Below are 21401 nucleotides of genomic sequence, written 5' to 3'. Positions count from 1 at the left end.
TCTGAGGAAATTAAACAGGATGACAGTGTCTCACACACACACACACACACACACACACACACACACACACACACTAATAATAATAATAATAACAATAAGTGGATTTTATGAACAGTTCCCCACTGATGTGTTATTTTCTTGTCAGTGAACATGTTATAATGATGTCACAGGATAAAAATGCCCAAATTATGTTTTAGAGGAAGAACATTGGTTGTTTGAGAGGTCATTTATTTTAAGTGTGTTCAGATGTTAAATTTATTGTGTAGAGCTTGCGATAAATATTATCATCATCCTCAGTCTCTTCTTCATCTTCTTTGTCTTTGCTTTCATCTTCATCTTCTTCACCGACTTCTTTGCCTTTATCATCTTTGACTTCTTCTTTGCCTTCTTGTTCACAAATCTCCTTATCTTCTTCTACTTCTTCTTCTGCGGCTTCTTCTTCATCTTATTCTTCCTCTTCTTTGCCACCTTCTTTGCCATCTTTTTCTTCTGCTTCTTCTTTGCCTGAACCAGGGGTATTCACTTTATTCTATAAAGATACAGAGAAGCAAGGCGGTGGGAAAAAGTAGGCAGCTTTGGGAGGGAGGTCTAGGGGGGTGCAGCCCACATTGGTGCCTCTGGTACATTAACATGAGGTACTTGAAATGAAGATGAGGAATTGGAAAATGAAGCATGATCCTTCACTTTTTTCTACACAAAGCAGGACAAAATGAATGAAAATGCCTGGGGGTGAAATAACTCACACACACTCAACGTTTATGAAATGCCTTATGAGGTTTAAGGTGCTTACTCAACACCTGGTGGAGGATTATTCTCACACAGCTTCCTCAGTAAAATATGGGGGATTATAGAAATCAAACAGAGAATTGATATCTGGCTGGACTTCAGTGAGTCGTCCTCTATTTGTCAAACAGCCAGTGCTTGTGGAAAGCTCTGGATAATCAAGCACTGCAGAGTTAAAATGCCATCGTGCCGCTAAAATTCCTTAAATTTTTGAAACTACACAAAGGACTCACTTAGTACCGTGCATCTGTCTCTATCCATGGTTTCACATTGACTTGAAATATGCTCCCACACTGCCTCTGCTTCTGTTAAACTGCCTCCTCTCAAATTCTATGAAAGTCTTGAGGTAGAGGAAGAGGTGGGGGCTTTTTATTGTGGAAAGGAAATAAAGTCCAAAAAGAAATGATGAGGATCTCGAACAGTGACTGAAATTATAATAGTCTAGATCAAAGTTACACAGCTATAGAAACTCAATATCATTTGCTGGTCTCATTTAAACAGTGAATCTCCCAACGGAGTCTCATGATAATTCATCCCAGAGTTTCTGAGATATTTCAAACATGGACCAAAGTGCTGGACTGACCAATTCTGTCCTCACACAGCAGGACTATCAAAAATGTACTTGTCAGATAGTCCATTATAGATGATATAAAAATGTTTAATATCTTTCCCTCTGTTGCAGCCCTCATAACAAAACTGGAGAAATTCAATATTTCTGTACAGTCTGCCCTTGTGCTTCTTATCTTTCTACAGGTCTGTCTAGCTCCTGCAGACGCTGCAGTTATTTTTAGCCTCACAAGTTCCAGAGAGCCTCCAGTTTCCCTGGTGCCTCACACATCAGCTCAGGGTTTAATTGAGGGTGTGTGTTTGGTGCAGATGTGCAGAGTGGGTGCATCTGTGAAAGGTGGTTTCTTTTATTTTCTCTCTCTCCTCATAAATGTTGAATTTTCCTTTTTATTTTTGAGAATTTGCCACAAATGCTCACATGCATGGCTGCACATGTTTGTGCACGTATTCACACTTAGTCTCTAGCTACGGCACAAAAACATCCACTGCTGCTCATCTCTTTGTATGAAGAGAGACTGGAGCATGACCTTGAAAGAAAACGTGTTAGAACCCAGATTTAAACATACATTTAAACTCTATATATCAGGATTTACAGATATATTAGCCCTCCTAATATATACAACTATACAATAAAGTAGTGTATGTCTGTGTCTCTGTTTGACAAGAAACTGCAGGATTTCATGTGCAAAAACCTGGAAAAAAACTGCTTAGAATAGAAAAGTATTCAGTTTTACAACATTATTCTTAAACGTTCTTCTTCTACCTCCACCTCCTCTCTCTCCTTTCACCCCTCTCACTCTGCACTGCTGCTCTCAATTCATCTCCAGCAAAACAAACATAAAAGATCAGTTTATTTAATGGCACCCAGTAGAGCACATACCTCCGCCAAGGCCCTTAACTCCAGTCGAGCTGCACCAGATTGCTCAGATATCAGTCCTCTAAATATGCCAGATATTATTTTTCATGAAGATCCATGAGTATTTCCTGGGATAATGTAACACATGCATAAACCTGCCCTTTTGTCAGGATCCATGCCAAAATGCAAACAAGCAAACAAACTAACTAACTAACTGACCTGAAAACGTTTTAACTTTCTTTTTCAAACTGTATGTTACTGAAGATAGTATAACCATTTACCCTCTGCTGCACCCCACTCAAACCCACGAGGCTCACGATTATTCTAATGCCACATTGTAATTAACTCAACACTCCTAATCCATCTCTAGTGTTAATTATGTGCGAGCAGAAGTGAGCAGCTCTGAAGATTCTGTTATGGTCATTTTATTATGGAACACTAAAGGTTAGCCTACAGGTTAATTAAATTGTGTCCCTTACCTTTTTTTCCCCAGAATTAATTCTCACTAAATGTTAAATACAGCAGATAAAAGACATCCTAACTAACCTACGTCATAAAATACATATCTATTATTGTAGGTATATTGAAATGAATAGTTTTGAAGTGTCCAACTTCTTAGTTGTTTGTACATGTTTGTCTTCATGTGATACAACAAACACAACTTATAGTGTCACTGCCCAATTTGGTGACATTGAGTTTATTGTCAGTAGTCATTAAGGGTTCTTCTATTTGTCAATATTCTGCGACTTCTTAACCAAAGACAACCTTTTAAACCTCATTTGTGATTTGTGATGTTTTTCTACCTGAAACTGTTCTGTGGTTGTGGAGTGAGCACAGAGCTTCATGTCTGTAAATGTTCATCACCACATGAAGTGAGGTCAGAGTTCACCTGTTTCATTCATGGGCCTGCTGAGACTCAGGTGCAGCTACAGATCCAGAGTTTTCTTTAAAAAAGTTTTCCCTTTAGACACCAGATGTCACTACTGTCTATACATAATATAGAGTCAGCTCATAGAGTCTGAAGTAAATAAAGTTTCTTCCTACAAAACCAAATTACTACACAAACACAAACTAGATGTTACTGCTCTCTCTCTCTCTCTCTGTCTCGTTCTCACACACACAATCTCACATCCATTTTTAACTTTAGTTTCTAACCTGTGATTATGTTGCAGTCCATAATCACTGGTTGTCTGTGTTTAACTTGTGTGTGTGTTTGTGTGTAATGAGGTGTGATTAGCTCGATGTAACAGTGATGTGATATTCAAACATATGCTCATATGTTTTGGAACTATTCATCTTTGAATAAAGTCAAAACAATAAAAACAGGACTTGCATGTTGAACAAAAGCTTGGTTTTCCTGGACAGTTGTTCCAGCCCTTGGGGAACAAGCTGTAAATATCTGTTGTAATAAGTCCATGGGGGCAAAGGGAAGTAACAGGATGTCTGCAGGGTTGGTGATTTTCTATGACGGAGATTTCTTCCTGCTGGACATTTTCTTTCTTTGTGTAAATCTCTTAATGGCCTTGTTTACTTTCATGGACAATGATTATTTAAAGGGAGGAGGGCATTGCCATAAAAAGAATCAGGAAATGTGTTACTGCTTACATGGATTCAAGCACTTGTGCATTTAGAGACACACACACACACACACACACACACACACTCTAAGTCACATAAAATGGATTTACATTTTTCTGTCGTGACTCTGCAGCAGATTAAGAGCTCAGCGAAGCACGACTTTCACAGAGTTACAGCCCAGAATCTAAACTAACACACCAGGGATAGAATATCCACGATCCGCCTCGGCTTCCTGGCTAAGATGTGATGTCACTCTGGAAGGAAAAGGGGGGGTCCCATTGAGATCCCCTCACTATCTGCGGAGGATGTGAGAGGCTCAGGCTGCTTTTGCACCACCCCCTCTATTTCCCCACAGTCAACAGGAAGACTGGAGGCCAAAGAAAGCGGTCACACTCTGCAGGAGGGGAAGGACGAAGAAGGTCCAGCTGTACATTCAGGACAAAGGAGAACAATCAAGGCAAAGGAATGAGCAAGAATCAGAAAGAAGTGAAGAAAATCCAGACAGTGTATCTGCAGAACCTGGAAAAACTCAACCAGGGGATAAAGTCAGACAAGAAGAGTTGGAAGACAAAGGAAGGAGACTTTTCTCTACAGACAGCGATGGAAAAGCTGCGTCAGCCTCCCATCTCCGGACAAGTCACCAAAAGCTCAGCACACAGAATCAGCCGAGACCTGACCTGCTCCATCTGCTTGGATCTTTTCAAGCAGCCGGTGTCCTTACCCTGCGATCACACCTTCTGCCAGGGGTGCATTGAGGGCTACTGGACAGGTCCCCGGGGCCCTGGGCAGGGGGGCACAGGCTCCTGCCCTCAGTGCAGGAAGGTGTACCCCGGACAGTGCTACAGGCCCAACCGCATCGTTGCCAACATAGTGGAGAGCTACTGTCACGGTCTGGATGAGTGTGGGAGTGGAGCCCGTCTGGCAGATGTTGGGGTGGCAGAGAGGGCCCCTGCTCCGGTCCCCCGCTGCAGCAGACACAGAGAGGAGCTGAAGCTGTACTGTGAGGAGGACCAGGAGCTGGTGTGTCTGGTGTGTGGAGTCTCCCAGGAGCACAGGAGCCACACCATGGTGTGTGTGCAGGAGGCAGAGCTGAAGTACAGGGTGAGTGGATTTCTGTTGAAGGTTCAGCATAAGATAACGATATTACGGAAATGTTTCTACAACACTTAGTGAAGTAATGATTCAATGACAATCAGGCCTCAGGAAGTATTTATTTTGTACTTGTGCATCATATTAATTATGGTCTTTGTCCTTCCTCTCTCTCCAGTGATTTAATAATGACTTTTATTCATAATTAACTCAATGTACCTACATTTTATACAATGACAATAGCGATAATTCATTTAAAACTTGATTTTCCTCCTTTGATTTGTTTTTGTAGCTTTGTAACTTTTGAAGTAGTGACTCAAGTCTCGAGTGCACGAGTTCACCACAAACCAATCACTCTAATCTGAAGGGAACACTGGTGCTATGACTGTTTCTTGTATGCATGAGCAGCAAAACAGCAAAACAACAGGGCAGTAAAGACACAACAATAAATCGAGCAAAGTGAGAAACAGCTCAGCAATGCGTGATGTTGACGATGTCTCTTTCCCGTCAGGCGTCTCTGAACAGCTCCATGGATTCCCTGAAAGCTGAGCTCAACACAGCGCTGCAGTGTGACAGAGAAGCTGAGGATGAGGTGAAAAAGCTCAAGGTGAGAAAAGACGTAAAAAAGAATTAAAATCGAAGAAAAACATCAAGTTTTCACTCCCACTGACAACGTGCGTCATCTCATCCTCTGCTCAGGATCACACCGCCGACCTCAAGCAGCGCATCGAGGCCCAGTTCAGCGACCTGCACCAGTTCCTGTACCAGGAGGAGAAGCTGCTGCAGGTGAAGCTGAAGACGGAGGAGCGGCGGGAGCTGATCCGCCTGGACGAGCACAAGGCCCTGCTGTGCGTGGAGATCTCCCGTCTGCAGAGGGCCGTGCACGAGATAGAGGACAAGCTGAAGGAGCAGGACCCCTTCACCCTGCTGCGAGTAAGTTCTTCCAATACGAGGAATATGCAGTCCATCTGGAAGATATTAACATCATGATGAGTCAGCTTTGGGGATGATTAAGGCGAGAAATGCTGAGCTTTAGATCTCAAACTCTTATTTGTTTGTTTCCAAAAGAAGACAAGAGGTGAATTATGGGGTTTGTTAGCTTTATATTTAGTTCATGGATCTTTCTTTCGAGCCAAAACGTTAAAAAGGCTCCGACATAAACATTCAAGATTTAAGTGAGCAGGGTGTGACCAGTTTGGCTTTCCTGTTTAGGTCTGAACACCACTCTTAAGGCCATAAACGTGTCGATCATGTCCATTTGCTTGTATTCCAAGAGTCTTGTTTGAAGAGCTGCAACATTTCTAATAACAAAGGAGGGAGAAAAAAAAGCAGTGAGCACAGACAGGAAGTAGACCAGTGAGCTCACTCATTGATCTGGAGGATAAGGAGTTGAACTCAGGCTCGGGGGCCACACGCTGGCGAATGCTCTGGGACTTTCCCCAAGCCACAGGGAGATCCCACAGGGCGGGACAGCGTGAGCTCAGACGTTGATGTAATGTGGAAAAAGCTTTCTCTTCTTTCAGAGACAACACAACTAATCACTCGTCTGTGTTTCTTTTCCTGTGTTTTCCCTGTGTCTCATTTCAGAGCATCAAAGTTTTGCTTCAGAGGTGAGTGTGGGTCTGGGCCAACGTCAATTTCATCTTGGATGAGATTCTGTTTTTATTCTCTGTTGTTCATTGTTCTTCGGAAATGCTTCTTCTTAGCAGGCCGTCGCTGAAGTTTGAGAAACCAGCGTTTACGCCACCCAGTCTGTGCGAGGGCCGGTTTGCGGGGCCCCTGCAGTACAGAGTGTGGAAATCCATGAAAGGAAGCATCTACCCAGGTACTGGAAGTGGCCACATCTCACTTTTAAAATGGAAAGTAAAGACACTGAACTATGCAGAAACCAACTCTGATCATCTCAGCGTAAAGACGTTATAAAAGGTCAAGTAGGATTTAGGAAGAAAGGGAATAGAACATCCATAACTATGAATTAATAATAGCGTGAATGACACTACCTCCAACAATCCCCTTATGAAACCACATTTAAATTCCCCAGATCCAGTTTTTTATTTGGATCTGCACCAAGTTGCAAATATAACTCCTCTAAACATGCCAGATTTTTTTTCATCAAGATCCATGAACTATTCTCTGAGGAATCAAAGAAAATGCTGCAATGTTAAAAAAAAACCCTGGATCTGTCCCCTGATCCCGATCAGAACCAAGACTTTATGAGTTCTTCCTTAGCTCATGCTTCACCCCTCCACAAAATGTCATTAAGTATTTTTTGCATAATCCTGCTAACTAACAAAGAAATGCAGAATGTTTCTACAGCAGCCCAGAATGGACAAACAAGTCAGTGACTCTACAGAGGGCCTTTTTTATTCTGTATGTTTACTGAAACTGAAGCGTTACGGTATTAGATCTCACTAAATCCTTCACATGCGTCCTTAACAGAATATTTAAAATCTTTTGTTTTCTTCCAACCTTCCTGTCTTTAGTTCCAGCAGCCATCACATTTAACTCCAGCACGGCCAACCCTTGGCTCAGCCTGACCTCCTCCCTCACCTGCGTACGCTACCAGACCTTCAACCACACGGTGCAGGACAACCCCTACAGGTTCAACGCTGCCCTGTCGCTGCTCGGCAGCCAGGGCTTCACCCACGGACGCCACTACTGGGAGATCGAAGTCTACAGCAGCACGGTGTGGACGGTGGGGGTGGCTCGAGAGTCAGTGCCCAGGAAGGGAGTCATCAAAGCTCTACCAGCCAACGGATTCTGGACTCTCTCCCTTTCTTATGGGATTCAGTACATGGCTGGCACCTCCCCGCCAACTGTGCTGTCCCTGGAGGAGCAGCTGGCCAGGATCGGAGTGTACCTGGACTACAAGAGGGGCCTGGTGTCCTTCTACAACGCAGAGAGCATGACACACCTCTACACCTTCAGGGAGAACTTCACTGAGACGCTCTACCCGTACTTCAACTTAGGCTTCCTGGATAAAGTGCATGAAAACGAGCCTCTCAAAGTTTTCTTACCAAAGATTTAACAAACTGGAAAATTGACAAAACAAAAGAGTCAAATTACAAACCAAACAAGAATGATTCAAACTGCAGAAAACAGGAGAAATCATACTTCATCATATACAGCATTAGATACATACTTGATATTAGACCTGTGTCCAATAAGGAGACATTGTTCAGTAGACTGGATCTACTGCCACACGTTTCAGCTCAGAGAAGCTGTGCTTCACTGACGAATGTGAAACTTTCCGGTTATTCACCATTATGTGCTACTATGGTTATTTTGTAATCATTTCTTTTTGTGCATGATTCACTATTCAAGTAAAACTCATAATCAAATGGTTTTATTTTTGTTGAAATTTGACTGTTCGTATTTTTGTTGATTATATTGTGTCATTCTAACAATGTATTAGATGCATTCAGGAGCTTTGGGAAATGTCAGGCCTTGTGAAAACATTTTTATAGCTTTGGACATTTACTTTGTACTTTTGTACGAGCAAGAATTGAATGCCCCTGCTGCTGGTTGATCCACAGTCTGGTGCATGTTAAGTGGCACACAACAAAACACAGAACTATATGGGAAACCTTTTAATAAAAGTATTTGAGAATGATTCCTCCAAAGTGTTCTTATTATTCTACCACGACGATAAATAAAATACCAGAAGCATTTCATCACTTCCTGTGTTATCACTACATACATGCACCCAAGCAAACAGGTGACACGATGGACACCTAGTGTCAAGGTGCATCAAAGAAATGCAGCAATAAAGGCAGTGAAGAAGACTCCAGGCCAGTAAACATGGATGTAAGTTTCAAAGCTCTGAGTTTTATGATGAAGAAAAATACATCAAACTCATTTGTCAGAGCTGTATGACACAGGACACAGTTTACTTTGTTTTCAAGGAAACTCCAAGGGGAACCTTTAAAGGTTCAGTGTGTAGAATTTAGTGACATCTAGTGGTGACATTGCATGTTGCAGCTGAACACCCCTCACCTCACCCTCTCCTTCCAGCCTCTCCTTTATATGAAACGAACCTGTGAAAACATCATGAGGCTTACATTACATTACATTTCTACCAATAGATCCTTTTCACCTAAATCTTACACACAGGACCTTTAAAACAAAGCAGAAAAGCAGTGATCCATCTGTTATCTACACTGCTTCTCCTTGACTGGTTGCAGGAGCACTGGAGTCAATCCCAGCTAAAAGGCCTAGAGGCAGAATGCACCCTGGACAGGTCTCCAGCACATCACAGGGCCAGCATACAGAGACCAACAACCACTAAGACTTATATTCACACTTCTGGTCAATGTAAAGTCTCAACCTAACCTAAATCTGCATGCCTTTAGACGGAGGAAGCCGGAGTACCCAGAGAAAACCACGTTCACACAGGGAGATCATGCAAACTCCTCACAGGAAGAACCCGGTCAAACCAGGATTCGAACTAAGAACCTTCTACGGCACCACAGGGCCCAAGCAGACATGTGAGTGGTGTCCGTCTGAAAGGAATTATAATAGAGGCTTAAGGAGCGTGAACTCTTTCCCCTGTGACCACAACCAAGAAACAAAACAACTAGAATAAGCAAAAATACGACTTCCAGCTGGTGTTGAGTGTCTCTTGAGGGATATAAACACATGTAATGGAGATATATTGAGAAATATTGGAAAGACTCAAGTTCGAGGAGTTGATTTCCTCTGTTATCACGGTGCACGACTGTGTGTTGCAAAAAGATTTAAAGCACAAAAACACGAGTCTGAGGAAAACAGCACTTGTAGTCTGGAAACTAGTGGTTTAAAAAGGAAGCTGGAAACATACTGTGTGGGACTGTTCTGCATCTGAAAATGAAAAGCTAAAGCAAAGTAAAATGAAATAGATAGAATACAACAAAGTGCATAAAAACACAACAACAAGCCAAACTATATCACAATATATACATTTTATATCTTTGCAGTGTTATGACAATCATTCAATACAGGCTGAATTTACTCAAAACAGTCACTTCAAACTTTTCCTCCTGTGCAGCTATAATTTTTCTGCGTGGTTTCACTCTCCAGCAGACGTGAATGTGAAGTATGCGTCTGCTGGTGTTTGTGGTGTCAATCCCGTGCATCCACTCCTCGTCTGGAAAAGGGCGTGTTCGACCAAATGCTAGGGGTGAAGTCTGCGATTTGGTTTGGGGCTGGGATCAGACAGTCAGAGTCACTTGCTCGCGTGTAACGTGTCCTGGAACTTGGTGCTCGTGTAGCGTACGTGAAAGCCCTTTTTGTTGATGCTGTCGTCCGAGTGAAACTTTAAGATGATGGCGTCTCCAGCTGAATAGACCTCTTCTGGAGCCTGGGGGGAAGGAAAGAGTTGCAGAGAAAAAGTTTATTCAAGCAGAGTGTAGTAAAAAAAAAAGTTATTTTTAAAGCTCACCCCAGATCCACAGTATCGTCCCAGCCGAGGAGACTTGATGTCAGCGCCGTCGTACAGCTCCACGTAATCGTACCCGCATTCGGCCTCCTCCTCGATCTCGAACACTCGGAAGATGATCTCCACTCCGTAGCCCTTCTCGGCGGTGACCACCCACAGACAGTCAGAGCCACTGGGATAGTTGTTATCTCCAAACTGTGCATGAGAGAACAGATCTTTTGTCTTGACCTCGGCTTTCAGGCTCCCTCCACATCCTGAGAATTCACAACCACAAAATTAGAGGGTCAAAAAAACATGGGGTCTCGTAAAAGTGAGGAAAGAATGCAGATTTCTAAACAAGACAGAAAACTACCCCGTAGTTGAAAAGCCACATTTTTTTGTAGTCTATTCTTTACTGCAAAGGACCATTTTAATATAATTCCACTTTCTTCCTCCCACCTGCTCTGTATGAAACCTCGAAGCCTCTTTTCTGCACAGAGTTGTCTGAGGAAAACCGCAGAAACATTTTGTTGCCACTAGAAATGACCGGAGAAGGTTTCTTGGTGCCGCAGAAGCGTCCTAGACTCGGGGCGCGGACGTCTCGCCCGTCGAAGATCTCCAGATGGTCGTAGGCGCACTCTAGATGGGCCTCCATGTCGAGCTCGTTGAAAACCTGACAGAGATTTTGGAAAACTGTGAATGACCGCAATAATGTGCTCACCGCTTTTACAATGTTTATTTTGGATCATAACCATCATGTTTTAAATTAATGAGAAATGCATTGACGTACGAGTTTGATGCGATGGCCCGGGGTTGTGGACAGAGACCAGGTGCAGGCCTTCTTGCTGGGATATCTGTCAGGCCAGTTGGGGCTGCTGATTATTCCCGACGCACTGTTCACAGCATAATCACAACCGGCTGAAACAGAAAACAAAGAGAGACCCCCCGCCCCCCCCCCATCAACCAGTACTCAGATCAAACTCTCTCTTTAAGCGTCCATGTAAACAAGTAATGATCACGATGGCATTGGAATTAACAAAGTGAGCCAACCTGGAAAAGTCTGAGGGGAGGCTCACACTCTCATACTCGACCCCTGGTTTAGGCTGATTACGTATATTGCCTGATGCTCATCCAGTCATAACGCAACATTATAGTATATAGTTTATATACGTTCCTGTATCTACTATGTCTGAGAGAAATGAGTCTAGTTCAACAAAGAGCAAAAGCAATCCAGAGCAGAGGGCTGTTTTTTATCAGTCCACAAATATATCAATTACTATCTTTGTCACTTTCTGGTTGAGTAAAAAAAGTTTGAGGTTTCCTGTTACTAGGTTGTGACCTCAGAGGCCTTAACAACAGGAAACATTTTTCTGGCGGGTGTACGGACAACCTTTCTTAGGGAAAGGAAACCAACTTCCAAGGGCTTCGCTCACATTTTTCAGTGCAGTTATTTGTCAGTTTATGTGCAAGTAAAAAATTTCAAATCATTTCACAAGCTCAGAACACAATTATTTGTGTATATTTTATTATACCCTTATTTGACTCCAAACTCATGCTCACACATTCTTCATTTCCATCTCTTCACACCACAACCTGCCTCAAGCCAGCGGTTAAGTTTAACTTCAGCTTGAGAAGTTGCATTTTGTAGTTGTCTGTATTGATTTGGGTGAACTGACCCTTTAAACCCTGCAGAGAGACACATACTCTACCTTCCTTGCAGTCGTGTTTGTTGTCGTGCAGCGTGAAGCCCCCTCGACACTGGCAGCTGTAGCTCCCGAAGGTGTTCACGCACTCGTGCTGGCAGCCTCCATTGTCATCGGAGCACTCGTCTATATCTGTGAACAGACAGGTAACTTTAAGATTTGAATTTTTAACAACAGGCTGCAGACGACCAGCAAAACATAATGAGTTACCATATAAGGTATTTTAGGACAAAAAGGTTTTTCTGTTTTCTAGAAGAAGGAAGAATCTGCTGCAACAACCCTGGATCAAACCTCAGCAAAACATCTCCTGCGTTTTTCACGTGTCAATAATTTTGAAAAGACACACACTTTTTAAAATTTTAATTGCTTAATAAACTGTAAATAAGTTCCTGTGTAGCCCTTCAGAAGGCAACATATGGACATTAGTCTGTGTTACAATCTTTTAAGTTTCAAGGTATTTATGTAATTCCAGCCACATCTGTAAAACAGTGGAATAAAGCTTTTTTCCTCAGGACCCGTGTGCACATACAAAAAAAACTCCAGCAGTTTTAAACACAAGTACAAAACTCAAAAGTCAATTAAGTGCCTGAGTTAAATTGATCTAAAATAATAGGAACATAATAACGGAATATTTCCCTCCTCAGAGCTTCCTTATGCTCTCCTCCTCATCACTTACCAGAGAAGAAGTGAGCCTTGAAGCCCCTCTTAGACACGGTGTTGTCCGACTTGAACTCAATCCTCATGTTGTTGTGTTGGGAGGTGATGACCTCGGGTTTCTCTGCTCCGCAGAATTTCCCATGAAGCTTTGAGTCTGAGCTCAAGCCACTGCGCACCTCCACATAATCATATTTACACACCTGATGGTAAACACTAGAAGATTTTACTCACTACCAAGGACAAGACGAACATTCTGGTGAAAATCTACTCGTCACATAAACCCTCTGCTGAAAGACAATCAGAATTCATTGAGAATGTCAACTCACATCGTTCCCTTCGGTCTCGAACACGTCGAACACCAGGGTGATGCGGTACTGGATGGGCGCCACCAGCTGCCACACACAGTTCTTGTTGGGTGGGTACTCTTTGGGCCAGCCGGGGGTGGTGAGCGAGCCGTTCAGCACGGTGATGAACCCACCGCAGGCAGCTGCTGGTGGGAGAGAGCAGAGATTTTAGCGGTAGAAGCGTGAAAGAAAACACTTGCATAACATAAATTATATTTAGTGTTTTCTTTAATTGTTCAAGTGCAGAAAACAATAAACTCTTAAATCACAGGCTGTCCGACTAAGAAATAAAGTGAAACGCATGTAAAATGTAATTTACAGAGCTGGAGCATGTAAATCAAAAGGTGGAAGAATAAAATGATAATATTTTTAATACAAATCAGGGAATGTGGCAAATTCTGCAGGAGGAATCAGGGAGAAAACCAGCAGGGGAGTGGTGCCCTCTTGTGGTAAAAGAGAGAACTACCAGGGAATCAAGCTTCAACAAAAGAGATTAGATAATTTTCATGAAAAGCACTTGTGTACTTTTACCAGCAGCACCAGAGAAGAGCATGAACACATTAAATGTTACATGTAACTTTAAGTATCAATTGATCTTGACGACAAAAATGTTTTTCTGACTTTATTGTCTGATGCCTCGCAGCTGCAGTTCCCAGGTCAGTCTGACAGAAGTTTGTTTGATGCTGATCCAGATGCTGCAGACTGAGCCTTCATGTTTGGTCCAGTTTTTCAAAACAGCCTTTTGTTTACGATGTTTATTTCCTCCTGTGTCACTGTATACTATTAAAAATACTATATCATCATGTGAAAGTAGAGTATGTCAATTCATGATATTTGACATCTACACTCTTAGCTACTTCACTCCTTACAAGAAAACACAAATCTACTAATGTGTAGTTGTGTGTATCTGTGGTCTACACTCACTCTCACAGCTGTGTCTGTCGGCCGCCAGCTCATATCCGGGGTCGCAGGCACACCTGTAGCTGCCCAGCGTGTTCAGACAGCGCTGCTCACAGTGACCGTTGTCAGGTCTGGAGCACTCGTCCATCTCTGGCAAAAATACAAAACAAATCAACAGAAGGGATTTTCCTGTGCCACTAAATGCCACTGTATCATTTCCTGCTCAAACCAAGAACAACCTGCTGACCTTTAAAAAAGTTGGCTGCAAATCCGGCTTTGTTGACTGAACCGTCAGACACGAACTTCAGCCAGAGCTGGTCGGAGCTGCTCTTGATGTCGTCCGGTTTGTCGTAGCCACAGAAGTGGCCGATCAGCCGGCTCTTCTCCGAGCCGCCGTCCCTGACCTCCACGTAGTCGTAGGCACAGCTGTCGTGTCTCTCAGTCTGCAGTCGCAGGACAGAAGTTTACAGAGAGACACTGAAGATTTTACAGTCGGTGTTTTTCATAAAATGAAAGTAAATTTGCTTTATTACTGTTTACATATGTGGTTTATCTTTAACTTCTTGTCTGTCGATGAGATAGAGTGAACTTACCTCAAACGACTGGAATGAGAGGCCAACATTGAAGCCCTCTGCCACTTTGATTTTCCACACGCACATTTTATTGGACTGGTAGTCATCGGGATAATTGGGAGACTGGATCTGGCCACTGTCCCGCGTCACCTCTCCCCCACAGATGGCTTCACATGAGGTGAGAAGTGATACAAACTGACCCAGAGACTCGTTTTCTGTGTTTCCACATTCAGTTCTTCACATCATACAGAGAAATCAAATGTAAAAACATACGTACCTTCATAAACAGCTGAAAAACCTTTGCCCAGCCAGCTGCTGCTGCTCCGGAATTCAATCCACAGTTGACTGTCAGTGGAGACGATGGGATCTGGAAGTGTGTCTCCACAGAAACGACCTGCGCATGAGGGAATAATGACTTCACCTGTCAGAACTGAACTCAGCACTGAAGCTGTCTCAGAATTCTGCAGAGAGGGAAAGAGAGAGAGAGAGAGAGAGAGAGAGAGAGAGAGAGAGAGAGAGAGAGAGAGAGAGAGAGGGAGGGAGAGAGAGAGGGGGGGGAGAGCGGAGATCTATTGCTGAGTTAGAGACCTTTCAGGGGAGCTTTTCTCCAGAAGCCGTCTCGGACCTCCACGTGGTCGTACCAACACAAGTGACTCCTGAAGAGGTCCATGGAGGTGAAGTTCAGAACGATCTGTGGGAAACACAGTCCAACAGGTAAGAAGAGGGACAGACGGAGGATGGGTGTTTAAGCAACTGTTTTTAAACTGACATCTTAATTATTTACAGTCCCCAGTGGTGTTTGCATGTATATTTCTGCTGTGTTATACAGTTCGGTCAGACAAGTCATGTCTGAAATCCTTGTTACAGTTGAGTGTTGTTTGAAGTCTCGAACATTACGAACTGTGTCTTTTCTGTTTCACCTTCTCTCCAGGAGTGACAGAAATCCTCCAGACGCAGTGAGCGTATGCCGAGTAGCCGCTGGGGAAACCAGGCGAGGAGAAGTTTCCAGCACTGTCCTGCAGGCTCTCACCGCACTCTGTCACAGCAGAGATAAAAATCAGAAATATTAAATATATATATTCAAATCGTAGAATGATCAGCAGAGGTCAAATTTGACCTTGAGAAGATTTTGATCTTTTACATGAAACAAAATATAACTGGCTTTGAAAATGATGAGGCCTAAAAATAAATCAAGGTCCATGATCTCTGATGGAATAGAGTAGAATGTCTAAATTGTCATTGTATTGTACAAAATACATAAAAGTAATGAATAAATAAAGTAAAACAGAACACAATATTTCACAATATAAACATTAAGGATAAAATACATTAGATATGGAGTGTGGTTTGTCCCCACATCTATTTTAGTTTGTGCACATCACATGTGTCTTACTTGCACATTTGTATAGTTTGCGAGCTTGTGCAATGTCCCCTTTGCTGAGCCTGGTCCTCTGTCCAATCGGTGGCCTGACTCCATTGACATCATAACGCGGCAAGATTGTGTCTAAGAAGATTCCTCTGTTTCGGACAAAACACAAACGTGAGCAGTTTATTCAACTTAGGATTCAAAAATGAATAAAGGCACAAAAAAAAGAGACAACACGATCTAGAGTGAGGGACATTTGGTTGGAACAGAAACTGTTTGGAATGCAGTTTTTTTTTTTTAGATCCGACTTCTGTTCAGCACCTTGATACTTTATTGATTCTGATAATCTCTTGCCGGGTTTTGGAGCTCACTCTTGCTCAGTTCCCATGGTGATGCGCCCATGAATGACAGGCATGTGCAAACAGAACGCCCTGAATGGGGCCTTTTGCCGGTGCCAGCCGGCTCAGTGGAGCCCGCTCCTGAATGCCAGTAAAAAAAGGGCACTCCAGCCCAAATTGTTCAACAAAGCCTGAACTGCGAGGCCTTTAATTAGCTTGGCTTGCCTCCATGACCCAGACCAGCAAAGCGGTGATGGAGGTACGAAAAAAAAAGAACAACGAAGCACATAGAGAAGCAACAGGGCAACAACATGCACGAGACAGAAATGAAAAGGAGACTAGTGTGAAACCATTTCTGTGACAATACAGGAGCAAATCCCCGACGTTTCCTATGGAGCTTGTTTGGCCGAGCTGAATAAAGAGACAAACCCCAGGTCAGTGTCGAGGCTCAGCTGATGATGCCGCACGATGCTGAGAGGGAGAGTCTTTCATTCAATATCTTCTATTATCTAAACTCTCTTTTATTGATGTCTTTTCTTATTGATGGATGGACTGATGGATTGATGAATTGATGGATGAATGGTTGGCTGAATGGATTGATGGATGTGTGGATGAATTGATGAATGGATAGATGATTTGGTGGATGGATGATTGAGTCATTAGGAGTGGTAAATGTCCCTTTTAGAGACACAGACTGGTCAAATATAAAGGAGTGGACAGAGTGACTCACCAGTGCTCAATGATTTGACTCTTGAGCAAGGCATTCATCCAGTAATCGCCCCAGTGGAGCTGTTAAATGTCCTATGAACGTGAACCAGTCGAGCTAAAAATAAAGCGTGAATTCCCACAAGCGAGAAATAAAAGTGATGAAACCCTCGTTCTCCCTTCAGCACCTCATAAAAATGTGAAGGATATTAAAGCCTCATACACCAACCTGGAAAATGTGTTCCTTGCATAATGCATGATGCTGCCAAAGTCGTATACTTCCCCCAGTGAGTCGACCTCGCCCGGTTCCATCTTCAGGAAGTTATACTCCTGTCCTGTTCACACACAGAGAGTCACTGGACAAATCTGAGGGTGAGCACACACGTCCATTCACACGTGTTCACGTCAGTAACAGTACCTGGCTGGATGTTGTCTCTGATGATGCTTACGTGCTCGTCACGGTCCGGACGCGTGTGTTCGTGCCAGAATCCGATCACGTGGCCGAGCTCATGCACCACGATGCCAAACTTATCGCAGTTCTTCCCTATGGAGATGGCCTGAGGGCCGCTGCCTCTCCTCCCCACGTAGGAGCAACACCTGCAGGGGGCGACACTGTTAAGGGCCACATCCTGCAGCACCTAAAGAACTAAAACGGACTTTCTCCACAAAACTAGTGAAAAGACGCAACACAGGAAGAAAGAACTCATTCAAATTTGGTGCACATTCTGACAAAGGGACAACAAATATTTTGGAGGACTGATATCTATGTGTAATTTGGAGCAGCTAAGGTGACTGTTGGGCCTTGGCAGAGGGATGCGTTCAGTGCCAGAGGGTAGTAGGGTTATCACGTATGGAAAATAGAGGGATGGTTATGAGCTCAGATTTTCAGCCATGCGGAGGCAGTGGAAACAAGAGGTGAACACTGACATAATGTTCTCCATAAAGTTAATTTGATGAAGAGTAACTTATTTTCATGCCCCACACAGATTGAGACAAGTAACTGTAGCTAATTTAATCGGTCTGATATGTGAGAAGGAAACATTTACTGGATCTTTAGAGCTTTTTTTGCAGAAAACAGCTGCTTAAGAGCAGAGAGTGAATCCAAACAGATGTAGGCTGGAAAAACCAAACTAAAACCAGCTAAGATTTGTTCATATGTTCTGTGGAGCTGTGCAGAGTCAGGTAACAATTCTCACTGGATTTTGTGCTTCTACATTTTACTGCCTGAATACAAGAAAGCTGAGTGATTTTCACACTGTAATGATCTTCCATCTCACCCACACGGCCTGTAGGTGAAGACGATGTAGCTCTCCTCAGTCGTCCTCTCAGTGAAGGTTACACAAGTGTGTTTCTCCCAGTGACGCATTGCCTGACGGAAAATGGCTCGCTGACTGCCTGAAAGGAAACTCTGCATTAAGAGTCTGACAGCTCCAGGGTGTCAAAACCACACATGGCAACAAGCATGATGCAGAAGACTCCTGAAAGAGTTATTGGTTGTTTTACTTCAGAACTCACCACTAAAGTTCCCACTGATCGCATACGGTATGATGCCGTCGGGCCACACTCGCTCTGGTCTGGAGGTGGCCGCTCTCCTCAGACGATGGAGAATCCCGTTTGTCCCTCTTTTACTCCTGATGCTCCCGTCGGAGGTGGAACTGTTGACTGTTACAATGAGAGATCTGCATTGATTAGTGTCTCTCTGAAGAACAAGAGTCGGTGAAAACATTCACAGATGAATAAACTCACTGTAGCTCTGTTACCTGAGTGTGTTCGGTTGGTCTGGAGGCTGTGGGCCTCTCTGAACATGCGGAGGTCATCTTCATCCAGAGCAATGTCTCCCAGAAAGGCAGCTGAGGCAGACAGATGAGCACACAGCAGGAATTCAGTTAAAATAAAGAAACTCCAGAGGAATATCAATAATTTAGTATTGTATGCAAAGTTCCTAATACTGTGACGATGCTTTTCTGCAAAAAAGCTTGACATTATGAGAAATTCTCTTATTTGCTCTCTTGCCAAGAGATGGAAGAGAAGATTGATACAGCTCTCATGTTTCTTGAAGCAACAGCCATCTCTGTGTAATTGAATCTGCACCTGAAATGCTCAAATAGTATAATACATTTGAATAAAAATGTCTCCTGGCTGCAGCGTGATATTTATCATGAATTATTGAGCAGTATGGGCAGCACTGCTCATCCAGTTCTTAGAAAGAAGGTGTCATTTCCCAAAATATACAATTCTCAGATGGAAACATTAAACCTAATCTGAACAAGGAAACTCACAGATGACTTTAAGACACTTCACCAGTCATGAGAACCTCAGTTGCTAGTTTTACATCCTCTAACGTGATGATGATTGAATAATCCCCCCCGCCTCCTAAGGAACTGACATTTGGTTTCCATCATTTAAAACATACAGCTCACATGAATCAAGATCTCATATTGTGCCCGTCAGGCTGAGCAGCTCACTGCGGTCTTTCCTGTTAAATACCTCATTTAGCACTGTGATGTAACAGCCTTTGAATGTACAAATGAAAAGACATAGCAGGCCCTGTGTCGGCCTTTGAAGTGAATTCACTCATGCAAAGGGTGACTGTAAATGACTGTCACCCCTGCAGTGTGCACCCCATGCCCTGAAGCCAAAGGGATTTCACCGGCGTCCAGCCAAGAACGGCCCTGGCACGGCCTCAATGACCCCCAGTCTCCAGGCAACTGCCTCAGTGAAGGAGAACGGTGTGTTTTCTGGAGTTTCACAAGTTACAAGTGGGAAAAAGGAACCCGGAGCAGCTGGAGGCCCCCTGATAACCAGCGTTACTGTTTCATGTGTTTGATGATGGAAATTAGAAATGTACTTTCCTTTTTTCACAAGAGGAAGCGCGTTATAAAGGCAGTAGATTCAGAGACACTTTGTACAATTTAAATCTTATTCATGATTTAAATATCATCAGTATCTTTCCATCTGCATATACATTATCAATATAATGTTTAATTCATATATTCATGTGGTTTACTGACAGGCCTTGCTTTAAAAATATTTGAACGTATAAAATCCCTAATGAACAGGTTGAGGTACTTGTACAAGATGTACTAGTAAAGAAAAGTAGAATGCACTTCAGCAATATTAATGTACTAGTATGTATGTAATAATTGCTGCTGTACATCTTATGAAGTCAATGTAATAAGCACAGTAACATGTACAGTATTTTTATGATAGTGTTTTACGGTGCAGTATTGCCTCTACATGCTTAAAATGTGAAAATCACTTGAGTGTAGTTGAACAGAGATGATTGGTCCCAACCAAGGCTTCACTTGTTTGACTTATTAAACCAAGATTAAGGAGATTTGCATTGAAACAATTAAACATTAATGAGGAAAATATATATATTTTTTAGTAATAGATCTCAGACACGTTTTTCCTGGAGTAAGTCATGACAACACAACGTCATGATCAATGTGAACTGATGACTGACTGTTGTGTTGGCAGCTTTGTGCTGCTGATGGGTGAAAATATTAATTACACTTTACATTTCTAACAAACTAAATTCAGTAGGTTTTTAATGCTCATTGACCTCAATAAAACCATTAATGCAGAACTTTTTCTTCTCGAATGAGTGTTTTTTTATTGGTTTGTTACTTTGACTAGAGAAAAAGATCTTATATTTTTATTGTAACAACTACTCATCGATTCATTGTGACAGTTAATAATCAATATAAAATAAAATAGGGAGGTTATGTTTGCATGTAGGCTAAATATTTGTATTTAAGATACATTTGCATAATTAAGACATCCATTTAGAAAAAAATATATATATCACTAATAATAAACCACTAAACAGAGCTGAGGAGTTAAATTGCACTGTACCAGCTTTGCAGGGATCCTTGTAATCGATTGCATCACTGAGGTCCGTAAAATTAGTTTCCAACTCCCAGTCAGCGTCCAGAGAATCACACATGGAGCAGAGCAGGAGCAGAAGAGTCGCAGCTCCCACTGACATGACTTCTGCTCTAAAGTCCACTCGCAGTCTACAAGTAAATAAAGAGCGTCCCCAGTAAACAGATGAAGAGAAGAGCGAAGAGAATAAAGTCACCCGGTGTAAAAACACGGCGCCATGCTGCTGCAGGGAGAGAGAGAGAGAGAGAGAGAGAGAGCGAGAGAGAGAGAGAGAGAGCTCACACACTGCAGAACACACACACACACACACACACACACACACACACATCATGCAGCTGAGAGGTGCTTCACCTGCAGACACACACGTCACGCACGTCTCACACACTCACCTAATAAATGCAGGTACTGACTAATGATTAGTGGAGCTGACACACAAAGTTCAGCCTGAGCCAAACATTTAATTTATAAATAACAATTAAAAAGCAAAGAGGATTCACTTACTGCATATGAGGGGTGAGACACTCTCCTTCAGCTTGGTCCCACAAGCTCATGCATGGAGGCCGTATTTGAATTAAAACAAAACTGCTGCATCTTGTTTGCTAAAAAAAAAACCTTGTACCCCTTTGGTGCTTCTTCACTGATAAGATTCAGTCTCCTTTG

General features: G+C 42.8%; 2 protein-coding genes across 5 annotated transcripts; one reads left to right on the top strand and one right to left on the bottom strand.

The window, feature by feature from the left end:
* The first annotated feature begins 3963 nt into the window (after positions 1 to 3963).
* Positions 3964 to 8486, top strand: trim69 (tripartite motif containing 69). 2 transcript variants are annotated; one of them, XM_020081610.2, is made up of 6 exons: positions 3964 to 4885; positions 5385 to 5480; positions 5573 to 5806; positions 6461 to 6483; positions 6580 to 6698; positions 7357 to 8486. In XM_020081610.2, the coding sequence occupies exons 1-6, from the start codon at positions 4250 to 4252 to the stop codon at positions 7899 to 7901; spliced, it is 1653 nt and encodes a 550-aa protein (XP_019937169.1). In that variant the 5' UTR covers positions 3964 to 4249; the 3' UTR covers positions 7902 to 8486. The 2 variants fall into 2 exon arrangements, with proteins under 2 accessions (XP_019937169.1, XP_019937170.1); XM_020081611.2 differs by having other exon boundaries at positions 4113 to 4885; positions 6583 to 6698.
* A 1308-nt stretch (positions 8487 to 9794) lies between these two features.
* LOC109625957 (bone morphogenetic protein 1-like) lies at positions 9795 to 21001 on the bottom strand. Of its 3 annotated transcripts, none has more exons than XM_020081578.2 (20): positions 20712 to 21000; positions 18614 to 18703; positions 18369 to 18515; positions 18131 to 18248; positions 17272 to 17450; positions 17083 to 17188; positions 15838 to 15962; positions 15365 to 15480; positions 15033 to 15135; positions 14722 to 14838; positions 14466 to 14611; positions 14120 to 14315; positions 13897 to 14022; positions 12955 to 13118; positions 12648 to 12828; positions 11978 to 12103; positions 11059 to 11186; positions 10728 to 10941; positions 10293 to 10543; positions 9795 to 10211 (listed from the first exon to the last, which is right to left on the bottom strand). In XM_020081578.2, exons 1-20 carry the CDS (start codon positions 20842 to 20844, stop codon positions 10077 to 10079), a joined length of 2901 nt encoding a protein of 966 aa, XP_019937137.1. In that variant the 5' UTR covers positions 20845 to 21000; the 3' UTR covers positions 9795 to 10076. The 3 variants fall into 3 exon arrangements, with proteins under 3 accessions (XP_019937137.1, XP_019937136.2, XP_019937138.2); XM_020081577.2 differs by having other exon boundaries at positions 12955 to 13115; XM_020081579.2 differs by lacking the exon at positions 9795 to 10211 and having other exon boundaries at positions 10347 to 10484; positions 20712 to 21001.
* Positions 21002 to 21401: the final 400 nt, after the last annotated feature.

This window comes from Paralichthys olivaceus, chromosome 18 (genome assembly GCF_024713975.1).
Source record: "Paralichthys olivaceus isolate ysfri-2021 chromosome 18, ASM2471397v2, whole genome shotgun sequence".
Lineage (NCBI taxonomy): Eukaryota > Metazoa > Chordata > Actinopteri > Pleuronectiformes > Paralichthyidae > Paralichthys > Paralichthys olivaceus.
This window is presented reverse-complemented; position numbering and strand designations above follow the sequence as displayed.